The sequence below is a fragment of the Anomalospiza imberbis genome, chromosome 21 (assembly GCF_031753505.1).
Source record: "Anomalospiza imberbis isolate Cuckoo-Finch-1a 21T00152 chromosome 21, ASM3175350v1, whole genome shotgun sequence".
Taxonomy (NCBI): domain Eukaryota; kingdom Metazoa; phylum Chordata; class Aves; order Passeriformes; family Viduidae; genus Anomalospiza; species Anomalospiza imberbis.
The window spans coordinates 10,430,644-10,451,962 of record NC_089701.1 but is presented as its reverse complement, the minus strand read 5'-3'; the positions used below and the strand labels follow the sequence as shown (position 1 = coordinate 10,451,962).

Below are 21,319 nucleotides of genomic sequence, written 5' to 3'. Positions count from 1 at the left end.
TTTGAGTCATGTCTGACAGCCAGGCTGGGCTTACTGCCCAGGGCCTGGGCAGCCCCAAGGACTCCTGACTGTCCAGCAGAAACAGGACTAAGGGCCTGAAACAGAGACAAGCTCACCTGATGGGTTCTGCTTACACCTCTTTTCTTTAGGTTTTTCTGTCCCCGAATGACCAGCTGCAATTGTGGTGAATGATGGATTAGTACAGGATTTTTCCCCAACAGACAACACACAGTATTTTAGCAACAACTTTTTTCCCCATTCCCCATCACCCACTCTGCTACCACACATGGTTTTCCAACACCACATGCCTGCTTTTCAACATGGTTCCAGAAAGCCCCTTACTTGCTTCTGAGGCAGATAGAACCCCCAACAGACACTGTGTAACCTGCTCCAGGGAGATATCCCACCCCTTACCTGTCCATTCCATCCAGAGGCACTGCCAACACCACATATTCTGTTTCTCTTGGATGGGTAATGGAGGGAGGCCAGGCTTTTCAGCTGGCATGTTATTTAACTCTGCAGCAAGATGCTAAAATTACATTTCATCTGGTCTGTCACTTTTGCTCCAATTAGGGAGCATGGAGAATAGTAGTGGCCCACTGGAAGGTCAGGCAATACACAGGCAGGATAAAACCCTTGCACAGAAAACTCTGTAGCTGGTGGACCTGAACAAAATTGTCTAGGCCACTGGTTATGTTCAGTTACTACCACATGGACTTAACACTGCAAGGAAACTGCACAAGTGGAGGGGATTTTCATTCCTTCTAGCACATCTATTTTGGTCTCACATACACCCATCTGATTCACTGTGACCTCCACGCAGTGACTGCACAAACAGCTGGACATTGGTCACAGTGACATTTAAATGAACTGTCATGCTCAGCATCACTGTAGCCTGCAAACTGCTCTTCTATGCACAGTCCTCCAACTTCTGCTGCTTGCAAATGTCTTTGCTCCACCAGGACTGCACTGATACACAGACACAGCACAAGTACTGCTTGATCTCCATCCATCCTTTCTCCACATCTTGGCTCCCCTCTGAAAAATCTATGCTCAGGTACCTGGTCCTTGGCAGCAGGAATCCCACATCACCTGTTTGACAGGGCTGGGGTGCCAGGAGCCTGGGGAGGAGGGAGAATAAGGCACTACCCCAGGGGGGCTGGCTGCCTGTGAGCTTAAACAAGCTACCCCATAATACATCAACATTCACTGAGCATAGCTGGATCCTACTTGGAGAGGAACATGGAAGCAGCAGGAAAGGGTGACCACACTTACCACTGGAGTTCTGGGAATTGCTGTTTGTTTCTTCAAAGTTGTTTTGCACTTTGCCTTCCACTCTTCTGCTGAAAGCACTTTCTGCTGGGTGGAGAACAAAGCAGGAATGGTGACTGGTCAACACTGGATGCAGAACCAGGCAGACAGGAGGCAAGACATGCTCCTGTGCCACATAATCACAGACCCTGAATACAGCAGAAAGGTCAAATACCTCATTTTGGAGGCAAATGGGCCAGATTCAGTGAAGGGATAACAGGTGGGTATTTTTCTTGAATGCCTTCTGGCTGAGGTGGCCTGGATTGGCTCTTAGGGAGCCCATGAACACCAGTCCTGACTGAACCAGAAAGGTCATGTCTTCCTCCCCTGCAAAAAAACCCAACCCTTATCTTACTCTTCCTTAAGGCAACAAGCAGCCCTTAACACCTGCGAGCACAGGTGAGCAGTCTGAGACTGAGCTCAGGGCCTCAGCACCACACCAAAGTGTCACCAACAGAAGCACTGTGCCAGCTTTCCTGTGCTTCCCAGTCACCTGCACTCCCTTCCTGAACACCCTCCTGGACGTGTTGAAGCAGAGGCCTGTAAGGTTGTCTCAGGGGCTGCCCACCATGTCTGGAAAAGCTGTGGAAGATCCTCTGGCTCTGTGCTTCCCAAGAGTGCCCTTGTTCCCAGAGCCTGCTCCTGGCAGGGCCCTGCTCTGCCCACTGCAGCCACAGCACAGGGCAGTTCCAGTGACTGCACTGGGAGGCTCCTCCAGGGCACCCAGGTGCTTCCTGCCCCCGGCAGTGGCCACAGAGTGCTGAAGCATCCCTGCACACACAGCTTGGGGCCTCCCACCCTGCTCAAGCTGGTGTCCCTCAGCACCAGCTCAGCAGCGCAAGGGGGTCCTGTCTCACTTCACCGGGTCTGCAGTATCCAGGCAGATGGATTTACTGTGCTGGCTCAAAGGATAAACTAGAGATTAAAAAGAAATTAACTGGCCAAAGCGAGGTGTGTGGCCTGTGCTGCACAGGCCCTTGCCCTGCACTCTCCTTCTGGAGCCCACTGTCACCCGAGGGGTTCATGTGCATGTGGCCTGGCTTGGCTCTGCTGGGCCCAGCCTTGCACACTGGGCAGGGCTAGGGACACAAGTCTTTAATTCAGGAGTGATGAGGACTCCTGAAAAGTGGTGCCAGACCATGATTTTATTCCTGCAGACCACTGGAGTAGTCAGAACTGCTGTCAGGACTTGGCAGAGGCCCTGGATCCCTGCAGGCTCCCAGGGCTGCACCGTGGCTCACACACATGGGCTTTGGGGCTAACAGAGACCTGAACTGCAGGAAGAGCCCAGACTGTGGATTTTGGCCCAGCCAGTCCTCAGTGGACCCTTCCAAGTCCTGAGTAGGCTCCTCAAACTCTCAATCAACTACACTCCTGACTCCTAAAATTCAGGAGAACAAGCAAACTTGGTAACCAAATCAACTGAAAAAGAAACACATCAAACAGGGCTGAAAAGGAACTGGCAACATTATCTACCTTTGCCACTTGACAGATAAATAATAGAAACAAGAGGCCTTAAATAACAGGAAAATCAGATGGTGACAAAATGGTTTGGGTCAACCCATCCCTCCCAAGAGACCCAGGTTCAAGTCCTGGCTTATGTCACAAGTGGAAGTGAGATGGAGGTCTCCAAAGACCTTTGTAAAGAATTTGCATGGTGGTTTTACCTCCGTCCCTTAGCTTCCCCACCAAAACCTTCCCCCAAGTGTGGCAGTAAGAAAAATCTGGTTAATTGCACCTGCTTGGTCTTACTGTGCCCTTCCCACACTGAGAGGGCAGCTCACTCTGTTCTCTCTCCTTGTATTGGAACCTTTTGAATGTGAAGTAAAATTCTCTGTATGAACCAAGTCCTTGGCAGCTGTGGGTATGTGTTATCCAACAAAACACATCCTTGTCCAGCACCCATGGCCTCTCCCACCACAGCCACCTCTCATACTCAGCATCTGTCCATGCCAGACATTCTAGGGGTGTTTAAACACCAACTGATGGACCAGCTCTTCTTCTGCACCCAGATGGAATCTCTACCCATCAATCCCACAGACTTTAGAGGATGCTTCCCAGTGTACTGCACATGGCACACTATGTTTCACACCCTACTTATTAACTGCTATTTTTCAGTAGTCTTTGTTTTCTTTTTTAAATTTTTTTTGGCTTGATCTTGTTCAGAAGGAGGAAACTGAGACAATGAGAGGATCAATCCTAATTGCATTTTCTAACTCATCAATAATGGTTCTGTAATACTGATTTTTCTGTTTATCTCTCAGAGGCTCCTGTGGGGAATGAAGCACTGTGAGAACACCTGTACTCCATTCCACTTCCAAAGGCACAGGCCTAGCCCTGAGAACATCACCTTGAGGGAAGCAAACACTAAATGCCAAACAGTGCTGAAAACCAAGCAAAAATCCCCTTCTTGACAAGCCATTACACCAATCCTTGTCAGGAAGCTCTTCTCAGTTTGTGACACCAGGATTTGAAACAGGGTGTTTTGCACCTCATGGTTACCATGATGTTTAACAAAAACAACTTGTCACTGGGAAGGGATTATAAAGGATCTAATCCCCCCAGCTGCTTCTGGGAGCAGCTTCTCTGCGACAGTCATGGATGGAGCAGACTGAGCCCAGGAAGGGTCAGAAGCCCATCCAGGGCAGGACTGGACACTGAGCAGCTCAGAAAGCTGAAAGGCAGCTGGTACCTGTGATGGCCTTGCTTCCTGGGGATCCGGAATTGGGCGCGCGGAACATCTGGGACTGGGAGGCGGGCGGGACGCCGGGGGGCGTGCGGTGCAGGAGGCTGGAGCAGCGGTTTATGGACGCCGGGGACTTTTTGCTGGACTGGCTCGTCTGTGTCTTCACTGCCACGAAGAGTGGAGATCGAGAGAACTCTGGATATGAACACTCAGAACTAGTGCCTGCACAGCCAGGGAGCTCCCAGAGCGGAGCCTGCTGGAGCTGCTGATCCACCGAGCCCCTGGGACAGAGCTGGGCTCCCCCCTCGCCCAAGGGGGTACTGGCGAAGCTCGTTAGTTCCCTTCCACACCTCTAACTGCCACACCAACCCATTCCTGCTCCTGCAGGAATCACCCCATCCATCCAGAAGCACTGTGTGATTGCCACAGCCTGGCTGGAGGCTCTGGCCTCCATTTCTATGGACTGAATTTTGGGAACAGGTTTCTAAACTACTCAGATCTCTGAGTAAAGAAAAGTTAACATCTTTGTTTCCTGAGCCTTGAATAAATCCTAGTGATCTCCAGATACACTCCTTGTCTCTTTGACCAAATACAAAGGAAAGGGAACTACTGGGAATGGAATGGAATTAGGAGGCAGAGTGAATAAAGGCTTTTGGTCCCATCTCCAGACTGCTGACATGTGGAGAAATTCTGAATATTACTGGGATATGCTCTTTGAATGCATCTATATTTTGGTCTCTGCAGCACACAGTGAGGATCACCAGGAATTGTCAATGCCAAAAGTCATCTGAAAAGCCTTCAGGAGGACAGCCCTTCGTCTGGGCCACATGGATTAAATAAACCATAACAAAAATGGAGAAACTGTCTAAGAACCTCCTTTACTCCTAAGGGGCCTCTTCTATGGAAATTTGGATATGAGTCCTGAAGCCCCAGTCCTACTCCAACCACCTGTCATGAAAAATCACTAACAGAGAAGGTTTCCACAGTCCCAGTTCCCTACCAGTGATTTCTACAGTGATACTGTGGGATGCCTAAAGGTAGAGGGACAACAGCACATCCTGCACAGTGTGAGTGAGAAATACTCGTCCACACTTAGCAGCTCTCAGGGGAATGCCATGGCAGCACCACAGGCTAACTCTGAAAGAGGGGAGAAGTCCCCCAGGCTGGGACAGGACACTCATTTTCAAAATCCCAGGAGACTTTACAGACCTTGACTGTGACTGGCTCTCACCTTCATCAGCAGCACTGGGGACTGGGAGTGTGTACATTCACAGGGGGTTGCAATTCCAGGGGTTTTGATTCACTTGCTCTGACACACAGCGCCAAGCTGATATTTCCTACATGGCAGTATAGTTCTGCAGGAAATTATGCACTGGTTTTCTCACAGCTTAGTCAGGACACTTCTCTGCTTGGTCTCCAGCCATATAAATAGACAGGAGGCTTGTTTTGCTCTCTATACTTCCTTTCAATCTCCATGGATAATCCTCCTCCAGCTGCTGCCAAACTGCCAGCAAAAATGGAATCAGATATGAACATTTCTAGCTTGTGCATCATCTGCTTTCGATGAGGATCATTCCCACCAAGGTCTGCTTTAGTCCCCATCAATGCCATGAGAAACAGCCATCAGCAACTCTTCAGTGCCAGATACAGAGAGCATCACTGCTCTGGGACCTGACAACAAAAGTCTCAAAGCTATGATGACCTCCAAAATTTCTGCTTCTTCCTCCTAAATGAAACAAACAGTATGTCTTCAAACTGGGACCCCACAGCTGCTGCTCCAGCTGACACTAGACAGAGAGAGAGTTTTGAACAGCAATGCAAGACAGACAAAGGAATACCAGTTCTAGCAGTCTGGGGGAAGCTAACAGTTCATTGGGAAAAAAAAGTTCAGTCTGTAGTTCATCAGATACCAAATTCCCTCTGAAGGCTGAGCAACACAGGTAGACAGCATCACATGGCTCTTTTGCTCTACTCTGGAAAAGTCACCTTCACTGGGGAACTCACGGCCTCACGCTGATGAAAAGGCCAAGATGTTTCTAAAAATGAAAATCCTGAGTTGCTGAATGGCCACAAAAAACCTCCTGCCTCAAAATCTGCAGCAAGACTGGAGACAGCATTGTGGGCAGCTGACCTCGTAACTGCTGCTGTGGAGCTTTTCAAACCCTCTCAGAAGGCAGCGCAGACCTGTCCCAGTGGAAGCTGCAGTGATGTGGAGGGTGATTCTCACAGCATGGTCTGCGGTCAGTCAGCTCAGGGCTTTGTGTTGCAGCCCTGCAGCACAGCCCAGGGCGTGCTGAAGGACACACTTGTTGCAGGAGATGCTGAGAACAGCGGGGGTTCCAGCCTGGCAGCAGGAAGAGATCGGTCACTGCTGTGCTGGGTCAGCTCAGCTGCAGAGGAGCTCCCAGGGGGATGCTGAAGAGGCTGAGGTGCTCCTTGGGGAGCAATCAAGAATTTCCAAGGGGATCAGGAAGGCACTTCTTGACCCAGTGCTGGTGCCTGCCCTGACCAAGGGTGGAGAACACTCAGAGGAGGAGACAAGAGGATAACCAAGGGCCAAGAACAGCAGAGCTTACAATGGAAACACAAGTCACTCCTATGATTTAACCAGGGCCTGGAGAGCAGGCTAGGCCAGGTCTAGAAAGGACAGACACTTGGTAACTTAATCCTCCTTCACTGAGCAGACAAGGTTATAAATAGGACCCAGTGCTCAAATCTACAGCTGGCTAATTTTAGTCTTAATTTAGTGGAGGCAAAAATTCATCAAAATAATTACCTTATGTGATTGCTGCATTTTCTGTCACTCAAAAGCGAGATTAGATGTCCCTCTAAAGCATATCTGTGAGCAATTCAGTCATGGCAATCCTACAGAATATGCTTCTCCAGGCAGTTCAGAGATCACAGTGGTCCCTCCTGGCTTTCCTGGTTTTGGGAAAACCTTAAAGTACTGTGATTGGCAAGCTGTGGCAGCAAGGAGAAAATCTGGCACACAAATCCACACACTACCATGATGCACCACCACAGCAGGGACCAGATTGTCTCCGCAACATTACTCTTTCCAGGTAAAAATTCTGGTCAATAATTTGTGTATGGTATTTCTTTAGAAAGGTCTAGTCAGGATGGGGAGGGAACCATTTTGAAGGTTCAGATGGAACTATGCCATCACCTATGGATAAAAGAATGAATGTGCTGGAAAATTATTCCTTAGCAATGGCCTGAAATTCCATACTCTGAGCAGATACCTTGGCTATGGCAAACAGGTCCTTCCACAGGAAAACTCCTCTGCTCAAACCTATCAAAATTTTAATGTGTGTCTTTATACACACGAACAGGTGGAGCCTGTTGCTAAAACACTGTGGGATCAGACTGGGAAAAGCACCTGAACTCACAGATTTCTGTCACTGAACTGGTGGAAGCAAAGATACACCATCCAACTGGAGTCTGGAGTTGGCTTTTTCCTTGTTAGGCAGGGTCTGTGTGGAAACCAGCTGTACTACCAAAATGGCAGCTGCTTTAATGAAACACTGCATTTAAGTATTTTTGATGAATAAATTGGATCCAGTGTGCATCCAATACAGAAAGGAATTGAGCAGCAAGCCTTGATGAACTTCCTTGAGCATCTCAGGTGTCAGGGTGGATTGTCTGTCTGTCCCCTGGAGAGCCAAGAATGATCCCAGGGATGGAAAGACCATCCCACAGAGCCAGCGCCCACCCCACAGACCCCGAGAGAAGCGAGCAAGGCCCAGAGGTGGCAGCCAGCTTCATCATGAAGGTCATCAGGAAGTTCATGGCAATGAGACAGGTGTGTGGCCAGGTTGGCAAGTCAATCCACAGGTCAGCAGCAGGATCAGCTCTGGTGAGATTAACCAGGACCAGTGATCCTCAGTGAGATCCAGGGTCTCCAGACAGGGTTGACATCAAGGTGAGAATGCAGTTGTGGGTTGGGGTACAAAGCCATGGGACCCAGAGCCAGGCATGGACACGTCCACAACTGAACTGAGAGCAATATCCTACAGAGCAGCTAAGGCAGGGTGTGTGGATCAAAGCAGGGCTGGAGCAGGAGTGTGGCTGTGGACACAGCCCCATGTGGGGCTGCTCAGGGCCTTTCAGAGCTCTGAGTACTCTCGGGGCCCTCATATGACTTTAGATTTCCATCCTGGAAGCAGAGCCATGGAGAGCTGTGCTGGTTTTACTGCTCTCTCCCCACACTTCCTTGACCTAGAAGTCTGAGGCTGTATCTGCAGGTACCAGGCAGAGGTGAATGCACACTCCTGAGCCTGACTCACCAAGCTCAATCCCACTCCTGGTGCATTTATAGCCAGTTCACATCCCAGGTGCCTCAGGTTCTCTCTGCACTGCAAACTCATCAGAGAGTCACAGAATGCCAGATTGCTTTGGGTTGGAAAGGACCTGAAATATCATCTTGTCAACCCCCTTGCCATGGGCAGGGACACCTTCCACTATCCCAGGTTGCTCCAAGCCCCATCCAACCTGGCCTTGGACACTTCCAGGGATCCAGGGGCAGCCACAGCTTCTCTGGGCACTCTGTGCCAGGGCCCCACCACCCAATTCCTAACTAGATACTGGGAATTTCTTCCCAAAATCCCATCTAACCCCATCGTCTAACAGTGTGAAGCCATTGCCCCTGTTCTGTCACTTCATGCCCTGAACATTCTCTCTCCATCCTTCTAAACAATCCCAGCAGCCCAGCCCCAGCAAACGTGGTTCAATCAGCTCCATCTTACAGAGCAGCCAGAGCCTGAAGGAGGACAGGAACATCACTGAACCTTCCCATGAATCTCCATTCAGAAATGTTTCTAAAACTGGGACAATGCATGTGCCTACAATCCACTTTTATTTTTTTGGAAAAAGCCTCTGACAGCCTTCTTCGAAAGAGTGAGTATGTTGACAGAAGCAGCCTAAGAATATTATTTTTAGATTCACAGCCCAGTTCTAATCTTATGAAAAAGCCTCTACTCCTCACTCAGAAAAGGGAACTTTGGAAGGAGACATTTGGCATTAACAATTCCAGGGAAGACCACAGCAGAGCTCTTTTCCAGACAGCAGCTATCCAGCAGCTCTGAGCAGAAATTATCCTGCAAGATGCTATTGAAGCTGCAGGATATCATTCCTTGTTTTACCCATTTTCAATGACTTTTCATTCATTATGACAGAAATCAGAAACACAGGCTCTGGAAGGGAAGCTTGCACTCCAGCAGAGACCCAGAAAGCTGAGCTGGTGACGCTGAAGGCCTTTCCTCACCCATTCCCACTATGAATTTTCAGCATTTGCCTTATGAATGCTGAATTTTCAGCATTTGCCTCATTGTCAGAAGAATGAGACCAGGGTAAAGACACAGTCTCAGCTTTACTTTTTCTGACTGCAAAGACCAAAGAAAAGCCAGATGTGCTTTTCAAAAGTCAGGTGTTAACAGCTGCCTCACAGGACCTTGGATTTTGGGAAGACCAGAATCTGAGCAGCAGAAAGGTGTGAGGATGTACTGGCCAGCCTGCCTTGGGAGCTCATCATGCCCTCTCCCATATCCTCATCAGGGTTAGTGGCTTGTCATTATAAATCATAAATCTTACTGGCCATGAGAACTAGGAGAGGAAAAAAGAGGTTTAAAAAAAAAGGAAAAAGAAAAGTTTATGGGGAGGGGGTTAAACCTTATGAAAATACTATCTTGATCTGATCTTGAGTGTCCTCATAGTTAAAGATACTTGAAAGCACTGGAAACCCATCTGCACAGCTCAGGGCCTGCTGATCTAGCCTGAAGCAGGGGCAGCTTCTTTTCTTTTGCTGCAGAAACGATAGTGCAAGAATGGCTTCAAGCCCAGCACTCAGAACATGCCTCCTCCTCCAGAAGTGGGGCAGGGCCTGGGGGGGCCACTGGAACTGTGGGGCCCTCGGCAGGCACACTCCTCCCAGAGAAACACAGCTGGGGTTTCTTTTCTGCTGGAGAGCCTGGACTGGAACCAGCAGCTCAGCTATTACTACAGCCGGTTGGGAAGATGGGAGACATCAGTGGCAATAAGTGGCTTTGAAACGGGAAGCACTGGGAAGGTAAGAATTAGCTAGAGCTGAGCAAACCCCAGCGCTCACTGCACACTGCTCCTGAGCTCTCTGCAGGGGGAGCAGAGAGCTCAGAGCCCTGCTGTCCAAGGGCCCCTCCGTGGCAGGAGATGGACCCACTGCTGGTCACCAATGGCTTTGCTGAGGGCTGAAAACACCTCAGTGAAGAGGTGGAGCTTCCAGGGGCAGGCAACCACAGCAATAACTGCAATGTGTGCAATCATAAGCACTGGGGCAGGTCCTTCAGCAGATGGCAGATAACAAGATTAGCTTTGTGATGATGATGTTGGGCACGTATTTTACGCCCTGCACCTTCTACCATGGTCCATATCCAAGCTTTAGAGAACCTGCATGGTATGTGTCAAGAGCCACTGAACCTTAAAAGCGACAGTCTGGTGCTCATGTTCCCATAAACCCAGGGTGCCCCATTAGAATCCCTTAAAAACCCGATTCCCGGGGATTTTGGGGTGGAAGCGCCCCCTGCCGGCTGCAGCTGCAGGCTGATGAGCTCAGCTCCTGCTTCATCCCATCCCTCATCCTCCTCTCCATCATCCCAAACCCGGGAGCAGCATACCCCGGGCACTCAGCAAAGCTCAGGGCAGTGCTGCGAAGGGAGCAGGAAGTTCAGTGGTAAAGAACTTCTCTGCAGACTTTGAAAGTATTCAAATCCAGCAGGTAGCAAAAGTTTCTCTCAACAATATTTAGTCACATTTTGCACTGAATTACACTGAACTGCTTGTTAAAGCCTCCTCCCCTCTGTGTGGGGAGTGCAGACCACAGTGCTGTCCAGTTTGTTGACAACTGCTTTGTCCTGAGCTCCCTGAAATAAATAATTTATTGAGTGTGATTCAGCAGCAAGCTGCTGAGGTCATTTAAGTGATTTTGAAACCAGTTTTAACTCACTGCTTGAAATAATTCCCCAGAAGCTCATAGCAAGATGCTTCTTCTCTAATGTATGTTCAGTTATTATTTAGGGGCGTATAAAAATGTTGTGCATCTCTTCAGTTAAACAAGAGCCTAAACCATCAACCCCACAAGGAACATGTGTAGAATTCCCTGGACTGGGGTAGGAGCTCAAGAGACATTCCAGACCTAAGAGCGCCCCTGGGAGAGGGGATCCCAGCTCAGCTTTACAGTGCTCAGCACATGACCTGTGTCCTGCCCACTGCAATCCCACAGCTCAGGGGAAGGGTCCCCAAGAGTGAAGCCTGTCCTGGCAGCCTGGTGCTCCCCAGAGCCCTGGAGGTGCCAGCCTGCAGCAGGCCAGCCCTGCAGCAATACTCACTGATGGGGGCGTGCAGAGCCACATGCTCTTGGTAGGGAGTGTAGTACTTGTACTGCTTGCCACAGAACTCACAGGTGTAATTGCCAGTTTCTGTGAAATGAACAAGGACAAAGGTCAGGAAGGAGGCCAGCCCTCTTACACAACCCCCAGTTTCTTTTTACAGAGAAACTGGTCAGGTCACACAAACATTCCTCATGCACGTGGAATTTGCATGCCCTGTAATTCACACGTCCTTTTCCCAAGAAAGGAAACAGTTCAAAACAGAGGGATGGACAGAGGGATGCATAGGAAGTACAGTAGAACTGAACAAGCTTTAGAAGATTACCCCAAAATTACAACAAGTGTGCAAAACAAGGGAGAGAATCCAGTTCTAAAGTCTGTATTACAGGTGACACAGTTCTGTCCTCTGGTTACAGGTCTGGGATGTGTGGACAACAGGAACAGTCAAACCAGGAAACAAACAGTCAGGTTCAGGTATTAGAGAACTTTTATTTGGGATTGTGGAGTTCTCTTGCAGGAGAAGGGGCTTTTCTGGAGTAACTATGCTCATTCCTGCTTTGGGGATACTGGAAATAATGGAGTGTAACCACACACTGAGGAGCGTAAGCTCCTCCTCTTGCCAGTGCTGGGAGTACAGAACTGGCAGCAAGCAGCAAGACGAAGGAAAATCCATGGATAATCAAATGTTTCCAAAATGGAAAATTCAGGGAAATGCTTTGGCAAAACCTGGTGCTCTCTCCGTTCCCCTCTGCTCTGTTTGAGGAGCCACACAAAGGCAGTGTGAATGAATCACCTGCCAGCTCTCAGTGCACCTTCAAGCCCTTTCTCATCCCTGCCAGACTGCTTTTCCCCTGAACTCCCCTCCCCTTCTCTTTGCAGAGCTCTTGAGCAGAACACTTCACAAAGCTGCAGTTCTTAGGGCCAGGGCTGCTGGTGTTTGATGCTCCTTTGAGCCTGAACATACCTGTGAGCACGCAAATCCCAACCCTGCTGTGTAACACAGTGCTTCCTGCTTTCTCTAGAGGTACTGCAGCCAAAGGCAGTGAATCACCGAGCTTTCCTTTTTATTTGAAACAATAATAACTCTTACTTGGCCCAATCTTCTGGAAGGGTTCAGGCTCCTCCTCCTTCACCTCATCGGCAGCGATGACGGCCTGGTCGTAGGGGTCTGCAAGAGAACAGAACCAGAGGACAGCTGACAACACCTCAGCTTTGCCTTCTACAGCTGCATGGGCACTGAATGCTCCTGCACCTGTAATCACATTTCCATCTGTAACAGGATTGAAAGACAGGAATGATAAACCAGTGACCCCTCTGTCTGACTTGTCCCTCCTCCTCTTCCTCAGGTGCCCCAGGATTACCCCTGCTCCCAGCCCACTAACAGGCCATGTGGGAATTAATGGTTAAAAAATGCAGGGAAAAACTGAATGAACATCGCAAAGTCTGATCCATATTTCCTGATTTTCTTCCAGGGAATCTCCCACCTAATGTTGCTGAACTGGCTAACAGTGGGCACGGCAATGCAGTCTGCAGGCACATCAACTATCAAATACCAACCTGGGACTTCTACCAGCTAACAGCACAGCTAGCAACAAATCACAGCCCAACCCACTTTAGAGAAGAATTTGGTGTATGCCTCGAACAATTTACAAGATCACTACAGACATGAAACACCTGCTTCTTTGATTGTCTGAAGCCTGAGCAAGTGTATGTGCAACAAAAGCCTGGTATCTGCTAGGGCTGGGCATCAACCTACTGGCTGTAGACACTGGGGAGGGAGAGAGGATGCTCCCTGTCCCACTGCAATCCCTGACAAAACTCCTTTGACTCTTACAAGTTCAGAATCGACCTGCTGTGTCTGAGCTACTGAATGCTTGAAAAGGTTTGTGAAATAAAGCACACAAAGGAGCTCGGCTTACCTGCCCGGTTTTCTGGGGCCCCTTCCACACTAAAAACTAACACAGAATAGAAGAAGGAGGGGAAGAAACAAAACAGAAATTAAATCCTCTTAAATGGTCTTGTTTTCCTCCCATTTCACATACTGCTGCAGCACATTTCAGCCCCACTGAACAAACCAGGCTTTGTGCCCCAGTCCCTCCTCTTCCCAGCAGCATCCTCACAGGACCTGGTTGAGCATGCCCAGCCCTAATACACACAGATGCTCAAGGCCTTTGTTCTGACCCTGACACAGCCCCAGGTGGAGTTCAGGTGCACAGCTGCCTCAGCCCTGCAGGTGCTGGAACACAGCAGCCCCAGGGAGGGGCTGGGACAGTCCTTGCACACACATGGAGCCCTTTCCAAACTCTCTCTCCTTGGCAGAGCTCCCTGAGACATTTCTGACTGAAGCAGCCACATTCCCCTCACAGTGACTGTCAGTGCCACTGATTTTCTTCTGGCTCCCCGCAGGAGGAAGGGAGCTGGCAGCGATGCCCTGCAGGAGAACACTGGCTGTCCTTAGAGCACGTTCAGATGTCCACATATTCCAGGTAAACACAACCATTTTTTTGGACAACCATGTACTGTGAAAAAAAACATTTGCTTTTCTGAGACAGCCCAACCATTCAAAACCTGCTGCTCTCCAAGCAGCCTCCTTCTAGAACTCTCCTTGGACAAGTGAGGAGCAGTACTGCCAGGCTTGCAGCACACACAGGGACGGGCTGGAGTATCTGTGGGCTCTGAGGTGAGAAGCTTCAGTAAGCAGGGAGCAAGCCAGCATGTTGATGCTTCATTTTCCCTAGTGCAGAATAAAGAAGCACTGCTTCTGGCAGTGGGTATCTGCTTCTGTCCAGGTGTCACCAGCCTAGGCCACATCTACAGTTACCCTTTAAGGGCCACTGACAACTTCATCAGTCACTACTACAGTAATTAACAAGAATGAAAGTTCCCAACTCTGAAATCTGAAATACTTCACAGAGAATTATGTTGGGAACAAACCTGTAAATTCAGAAAGCAAAAAGCAATCAACTTCTTCCTAGCAAATAATCAGGCTGACCATTTTCCTTGAGGTACTCAGTCGCAGGATCTCCATCCTAACCATGAACCTCACTGCAGACACACTGCAAGGTCCCCTGGTCCCAGCACAGGTGTTGTTTTTATGCACACAGAGAACCAGGCACAGCAAACTCCTTCCTGCAGGGCCTGTAGATGGTGCCTCCATGGCAAAGACGACCCGTGCAGTGCCACGTCCTGCACACCACAGGCCACACGCTCCTGCAGAGCCACATTTTGCTTCCCCAAAGACTTCTCAGCCTAGTTCAGGTGTCTGAGGGTCAAAACATTACTCACCATCCACGGCATGTAGGTCTCTGTGCTCTTGGAAGCAGCTATAGTATTTATATTTTTTCCCACAGATGTCACACGTGTACCTAAAATTGTCTGCAGGAAGAAGAAAACAGACCAGTTTAGAAACTCTGAGGTGAAGGGCAAGCACTGCAACCACACTGCTCAATGAGACACTCCCATGCACTGACACATCCCACATGCTCTGTCAGGTCTCTAAGGCACACAGACAACCACTGCCTCACACTGTTCCCCCTGCCCCACACTATATGGCTTGGGGCATATTCTGATCTATTTCCTCTTCAGACAGCAGGCCCTGCTGGCATCTCCTTTAGAAGTGCAGGGCTTAGCAAGTTCAGGGACAAGCAGCTGTTGGTCAGGATGGGGACAAGGGGCAGAACTAAGCACAGAGTCAATGTATGAGCTGATAGAAACCAAAGCCTTAATACACCAACTGTAATGTGGACTGGATGTGAGCACACTCCTGCTTCTCACTGCTGCTGTTTACTGACTCTCAGCTGCACCCAGGATCCTGTCAGAAGCAGCAAACCCAGAAGACCCAGCAATCCAAGGCCAAGGACAGTAAGGTGCTCAGTGAAGGGAGGGCTGATGAAGCTTGGTTTCATATCCATTTGTTCCCTACACCCCATCATTTCATCTCAGCATCAACCAACCCTTCACCACAGCTGTGGGGGGCAGACAGATGTAAAACAGCTCCAAGTGTTTATGAATCTGGTTTGTTCTGAATGGGGATCGGTGTCTTTAGCTCAGCTATCACATCAAGAGGAGGATGTGATAGAGGAGGATTTCCAGGTCAGCTTGGTGGGGTGTTTCCCCCTCTGCTGCCTGAAGGCACCCCACCTGTCAGACAAGCCCAGGCCAATGGCTTGGTGCTATGAGCCCACAGCAAAGTGGCAAACATCATAAAGTCCACAGCCAACACAGTGAAACACATCGGTTTGTACAGCCACAAAGGATCTTGGAACCAGCAGGAGCAAGGAGTGCAGGCAGCAGCTCCCAGGGCTCCACAGGACCTGCCATTCAGTGGGCTCCCCTGCTGCAGTGTAGCTGTATCCATGTATCCCTACTATCAGCAAAGTTACAGCCTTGTTTTTACCTCTTCCATGCTGTGTTCAAAGACACCAGACTGCGCACATTAAGTAAGCTTTCATTTTACTTCTCCATCACTTTACTTTTAAAATTACTCCATGTTTTAAGCTATGATATATTGGTACAGTGTAATCCCTCACTTGGGTTCACTGCTCAGCACATGGGGTTCAGCATTAAATAAAGGATCACTGTTCAGCAGCACATGGGGTTCAGCACTTAATAAAGGATCACTGTCACCCTTTATTCAGAGTGACTGTAGAAACCATGATGATCTAGCAGAGAAAATTGCCAAATCTAAATGGTGTTCAACAGCTGGGCACTGGAACTTTACCTCTGTGACTAAAAAATATTTGTATCTTAATCAGAGCACAGCAGGGCTAAACTAGAGTTAAGGGGTTTTTAGAAGTCTAGGCTGGGCAAGCAAGGAGAAAAGGACTCATTGCACAGACATGGCTGGAGGGAGAGGAGGAGGAGCAGCAAAACACAACTGTAAGAACACAGTGCAAGTCACATTTAACTGTGTTTGTTCCATTATGTGATCTTGTGCAGGCTCCTTGTGTGGTCACAAAACAGTGCTGAGGGCCTCCCTCTACCCTGGGCACTCTCCCACAATGAAGAGGATCAGTGATGGCTGCTGAGTATCTGTGTAGCTGTTGCAAAAGCCCCCAGACAATTAGCACAGTCGATTAGCAAGTCAAGTAGCAGAGAAACTCCTAACTTGGCATCAGTCCCACCTGATGGGTGTCCCCAAACCAAGGAACCAGCCTCCTTTTTGAAGTGCAATGAGCTCTACAGGACCAAATGAAGAATAACTTTCAAAGGAGTCCCAAAGACCAGGCACTTTCACATTCAGAGAACAAAAACTATTATGGCCTTAGTTTGGAAGAAAAGAGCTCAGTAAATAAGACTCGTTAGAACAGAAGAAAACTAGCTAGCACACCATTTCACAGGGCCAAGCAGGGCTACCTGTGGTCCCTGTCACACAGGGGGATCTTACTGATCCCAGCAGAGCCCATTCTGGGCATGGGCATTTCTTCCCTTGGCAGTGCAGGAAGCATGGAACACGTAACAAGTGTAACATCATAGCCCCAGAGGACAGGGTTTGCTGGTGTCCTTAGAGGACTGTTCCCACAGGCAGAAGGATCTCCAGGGATTACAGAGAAGTAGGAATTTGTTCCAGCTGGTCCAGCTTGGCACCGATCTCCTGGGCTCTGTAGGGGAGAACACCCAGCAAAGAGTGCCCAGCCTCAGAGACAGGAGCTTTACAGAGAATTCACAAAGAGCTGTCCATGTGCAGCCAAGCTTCACCTCTCTGAACAGCAGTCCCTGCTGAGGCTGCTTCCAAGAGCCAGGCCCCCTCCTCCTTACCCAGTACAGCCATCTCTGCTGCCAGCCTTCCAACACACCCAGTGCTGACCCCAGCAGACACTGCTTTCTTAGCAAGAAACACCCTGGGCAGAACTAGCCCTGCAGTACCACCTAGAATCACAGAATCTCCTGGGGTGGAAGGGACCCACAAGGATCAGACATCCCAACAATCTCAGAGCATTGTCCAAATGCTTCTTGAGCTCTGTCAGGCTGTGCCCACAAGGAACCTGTTCCAGGGCAGTTTTCCTGCTGTGGGTTTTAACTCCTACCCCAAGGTATTCAGCTGGGGCACAATATCCAGTACCTGTAACACAGCTTGCCATGGGAAGAGCTGCAAGGGACTCCAGGTGCTCAGATGTGGCTACAAACCCACACTGAAACCCATCCCTAAATCTCTGCAGAGGTGGATCCAGACAGCTAACGCTACCTAGGCAAGTTTGCTCAGATTCAAAGTCTGCTGTCATCAGGGGCTGCACCTTAAGACTCCACCCAAAGCACAACCACACCAGCAGGCACTATTAGGGCAGGGAGGGACACTCCTCAGCTCCCCAGCACATGGGGTCAGTGCTGACCCTTACTTGTGTTCACATCCTTGCTGCCAGCTGAGCAACGACCCTGCTGCAAACACAGACCCTCAAAATGCTCCAAAGACATCTGGTCAAGCCCCAGACTCAAGTACCATTCTCCTTCATGCTCAGGAGCCTTTCCAATAGGAGCAGGAATTCCTGAGAGAGGCCTAGAGAGTACCAGCTGTACTTATTTAGTCAGCTCACAATTAATCTTTAATACACAGGCACCTTAATAACTTTAATAGAGCACCTTACCTTGCAGGTAGTAGAAAAGGCAAGGCACAGCCTCGTTACAAGGCAGCTCCTCAGCTATGAAGCACTGGCACACTCAGATGGCAAATGGGCAGGTTTTTCAAGTACCCCAAGAAATAACTCCATGGGGCCTGAAAGAAGTTTTGACCACTCTGTTTGTAAGTGGACCCCAATAAAGGAGAGAGAATGAGCTGCTTTTCTCTCCCATCTCCAGAAGCTGCTGCCAGCTGGCTCTGGTGGGATGTCCAGCACTCACTGGGACTGGCTGAACCCCCTGCTCCAGGGCTGAGCTCAGCTCTCTTCCCAGATCCTGCATTAAAGATTTGGAGAACTCTTGTTGGTTTGATTCACATACTCCCCAGAGAAGGAAGCACATATTTCATTTTGGCAGGAAAGAGAAGGCAGAGAACACATGCTCAGCAGTGGCAGCCAAAACAAGGCACTTCTTTCCTTAGGACACTTGGCCTCAGTGGATTTTGCTTTAGAAACCCAGGAAGGGATTAAGAGCAATCAGAAATGTGTTGAAAGGTCAGGAACTCTGTATCACTAAAAATACAGCTAGAAATACAGCTAGAAATACAGATCACCTAACCCACCCTCCTAAGTGCAGGAGTACCACAAAAGCTGGGAACAAACCGATTCCCACTGGGCTCCAAAAGCTCTGCACAGCATCCCAGAAACCCAGACTGGAAAAAGTCCCACCCAGCTGACATCCCTGCAGTCCTGCCAGCACAGCCCACGAAGGGTCCCAAACGATGGGCTCTCCCCACAGCAGTTGCAGGAGCTCCTCAAAGACTTGTCCAAGGTGAAGAACAATTTTCACCTGGCCCAGCATTCACACTGAGCTTTAAAATGGCAGTAGCCACAAAAGGTACTTGATAGAGGAGCTCTCTCAGCAACTGGCACTATGCGGACACCCTGGAATCCTATTGATCCTACTCCTGCAGAGCACTACAGGAACAGCTGTCTAGCAGGGACAGTCTTCACATGTGAAAGGGCAAAACTGCTGAATGTAAATGGATCACAACAGCCTGCTGAATTTGGATCACAACAGCCTGCTGAATTCTTCCTAACATCCAGAAGTGCTGCAGGTCGCAGTCAGGAGAAAATCAGGAAGATTAGAAGAGGGCAGTCTGGACAGCACTGATTGTCCTGCTCCATGATCAGGGTGGCTCCTTTGCACCAGCAGGTTTGGGAATGGCAAAGGAAGCCCCTAACAAAAGGAATTCTATTCTATATCATACATTCTATGACAATTTCACATTCACCTTGGCAAACAGAGCTTCCCAAACATAAAGCCCAGGAGTACTTCTTAAAGGGGAGAGGCTGGATTTCTCACAGCTGCAATACATATACACCACCTCTCTATTTGAGGCTGTGATGTTTCTGGCCCCAAAAAGGCCTTCCGAATGGGGTTTAAGTGACCACAAAGGATCAGCATCATCCCTCCAGCTTTGGACAATGGATCACAGGACAGTCGATGACATGCTCTGATCCTTGGTTTCACATTCCTTGTTTCCTGAAAATCTGCTGGCAGATGCTCAAGTCCTGCTGGTGAGAAACCCAGAGGGCTGGAGCTGGGGAATGGCTCTGTGGCAGTACCTGGAAAAAGCATCACCTTTCCTGCCTCACTGGAAGGAACCATGAGCAACACCCAGCACTCTTCAGGAAGAGCCAGTCCCCATGGCTAATCCGCCTGACACAAAGGAACAGGAAAGGATGGCATTTTCTGAGGAGCACGCTGCATGCTTCCCACTGGGAAACACCATTCCAAGCTGTGTCCAGGGCACACTCTACCTGAGCAGTCTCCCTGGAAGGGAGTGTAGGTGTCTCACACCCTGCAGAGTGCAGCTAATGCTTCCTTACAACACATCAGGGAAAAAAGAAAACATCTGGGACCCTCACTTGTTTCTGTGGATTCCACCCAGGGCAGCACAAAGACAGCTCTGGAGAGAGGCTTCTTCTCCCTTTCCGCAGCCAGAGGGGCACCTAGATGGAAAGGAACACATTTATGGCTTCCTAAGCTGGCAGAACATTCCCCGCGCAGGCTCACAGACAATTCCTTTGACCTGAGCCTTTGGCATCTTCTGAGGATTCCTTCCAGACTGGCAGTGAGGAGAGGCAGAGTCAGGAGCACAGACCCCATCTCTCCTCCCCACTGGAAATGTGCCTTGCACACAGGTTACAGCTTTACAGAGGCATTTTACAGCCAGGGACAGAGCTGCCAGTAAAATCAGCTTCAATTTACATCAGAACTCCACTTAAAGGTGTCTAATGGCAAAATTCCTTGAAAAGGGAGCAGGACTGAGCCCAAAGTCAGCAGCAAACCCTTAAGAGGATTAAAGTACCCAGAGTTACATTAGTAAGGATTAAATAATAATAAAATCCAGAATTCTGGAAAGGACAGAAACCCTCTCACACAGAGGCACAAGCCAGATCCTAAATGGGGGTGAGGAAAAAAATTTTCCCTGTGGGCAAACTATTCTAAGATCACTCAGTTCACAATAATTTACTTCCTTCCCACAAACATTTGGCCTCTGTCAGGAACACAGGAGACATCGAGGAACACACTGAATTAACACTGTGCTTCCCATGCTTCACACAGAGGCCAGATGCCAAACCAGGAATAACTCCAAACCCTCACAGGGAGGGGTCAAATCCCCTGAAATTACCCAGAAATTGGTGCCAGGTGCTGGCTCACCTTCCAGCTGGCAAGGGGCCAAATGACAGGTGAGAGGGCACGGAGCCACAGGCTCGTGCTTGCCTTCTCCATGAAGGATTCCAGGGCCATTCCAGCTCCTGAGAAGAGCTGCTACAGGTGCAGTCAGGGGCTACAGGAATGAATTCACCTCACAGCAATTTTTAAGCTTTCAAGTTGGTGGCCAGAGGAATCTGTATATTCTGTGATACTTTATTGAAGCCACATGTCAGCTGAATGTATCACAATGGAGATTTCAATGCACACAATCCAGGCCTGGATGTAATCCTACCAGGTTTGGAAAATTGATGCCAGACTACCAGGAATTTCCCTGCAGAGGGGAATATCCTGGTTTAATTTCTGAGAGAACGAACCCTTGTTCAGAATAGTCGGACGGTCTATTATAAACCCTATTATTTTTTTAAAAAATGTTTTGGGGAAAAGGTATTTTGGACACTACTGACTGGATGCTGAGAGACATTCTCAGGATGTTACACATCAAAGAATTTCCTTCTCCCTCAGTTAAAATTATGCTCAGGTTGAATCCAAACAAGACAGCAAATATCAGCCATTTAAAGCAAAAAAATTAATATTTTACAATTATCCCCCAAATCAGCATCAGGGAGCGGGATATTGAGGCTCCATGATAGAATTCAGACACATGAGACAAGGTAACAACACGAGCAGA

The 21,319-nt window shown here is 49.1% G+C and overlaps 1 protein-coding gene across 18 annotated transcripts in view; it reads right to left on the bottom strand.

The window, feature by feature from the left end:
* The window catches only part of ZNF618 (zinc finger protein 618), a 151,774-nt gene that overhangs the window by 26,295 nt on the left and 104,160 nt on the right, over nucleotides 1–21,319 (bottom strand). For 6 of the 18 annotated variants that reach the window (XM_068211595.1, XM_068211602.1, XM_068211606.1 and 3 more), the window contains 8 exons: nucleotides 19,839–19,922; nucleotides 14,641–14,730; nucleotides 13,275–13,310; nucleotides 12,446–12,523; nucleotides 11,356–11,445; nucleotides 4,004–4,192; nucleotides 1,276–1,359; nucleotides 117–173 (listed from right to left, as the gene is read on the bottom strand). In XM_068211595.1, coding sequence (XP_068067696.1) covers nucleotides 117–173; nucleotides 1,276–1,359; nucleotides 4,004–4,192; nucleotides 11,356–11,445; nucleotides 12,446–12,523; nucleotides 13,275–13,310; nucleotides 14,641–14,730; nucleotides 19,839–19,922 — 708 coding nt within the window. The remainder of the gene's footprint in view (nucleotides 1–116; nucleotides 174–1,275; nucleotides 1,360–4,003; nucleotides 4,193–11,355; nucleotides 11,446–12,445; nucleotides 12,524–13,274; nucleotides 13,311–14,640; nucleotides 14,731–19,838; nucleotides 19,923–21,319) is intronic. The other 12 variants (XM_068211603.1, XM_068211607.1, XM_068211609.1 and 9 more) reach the window with 10 other exon arrangements.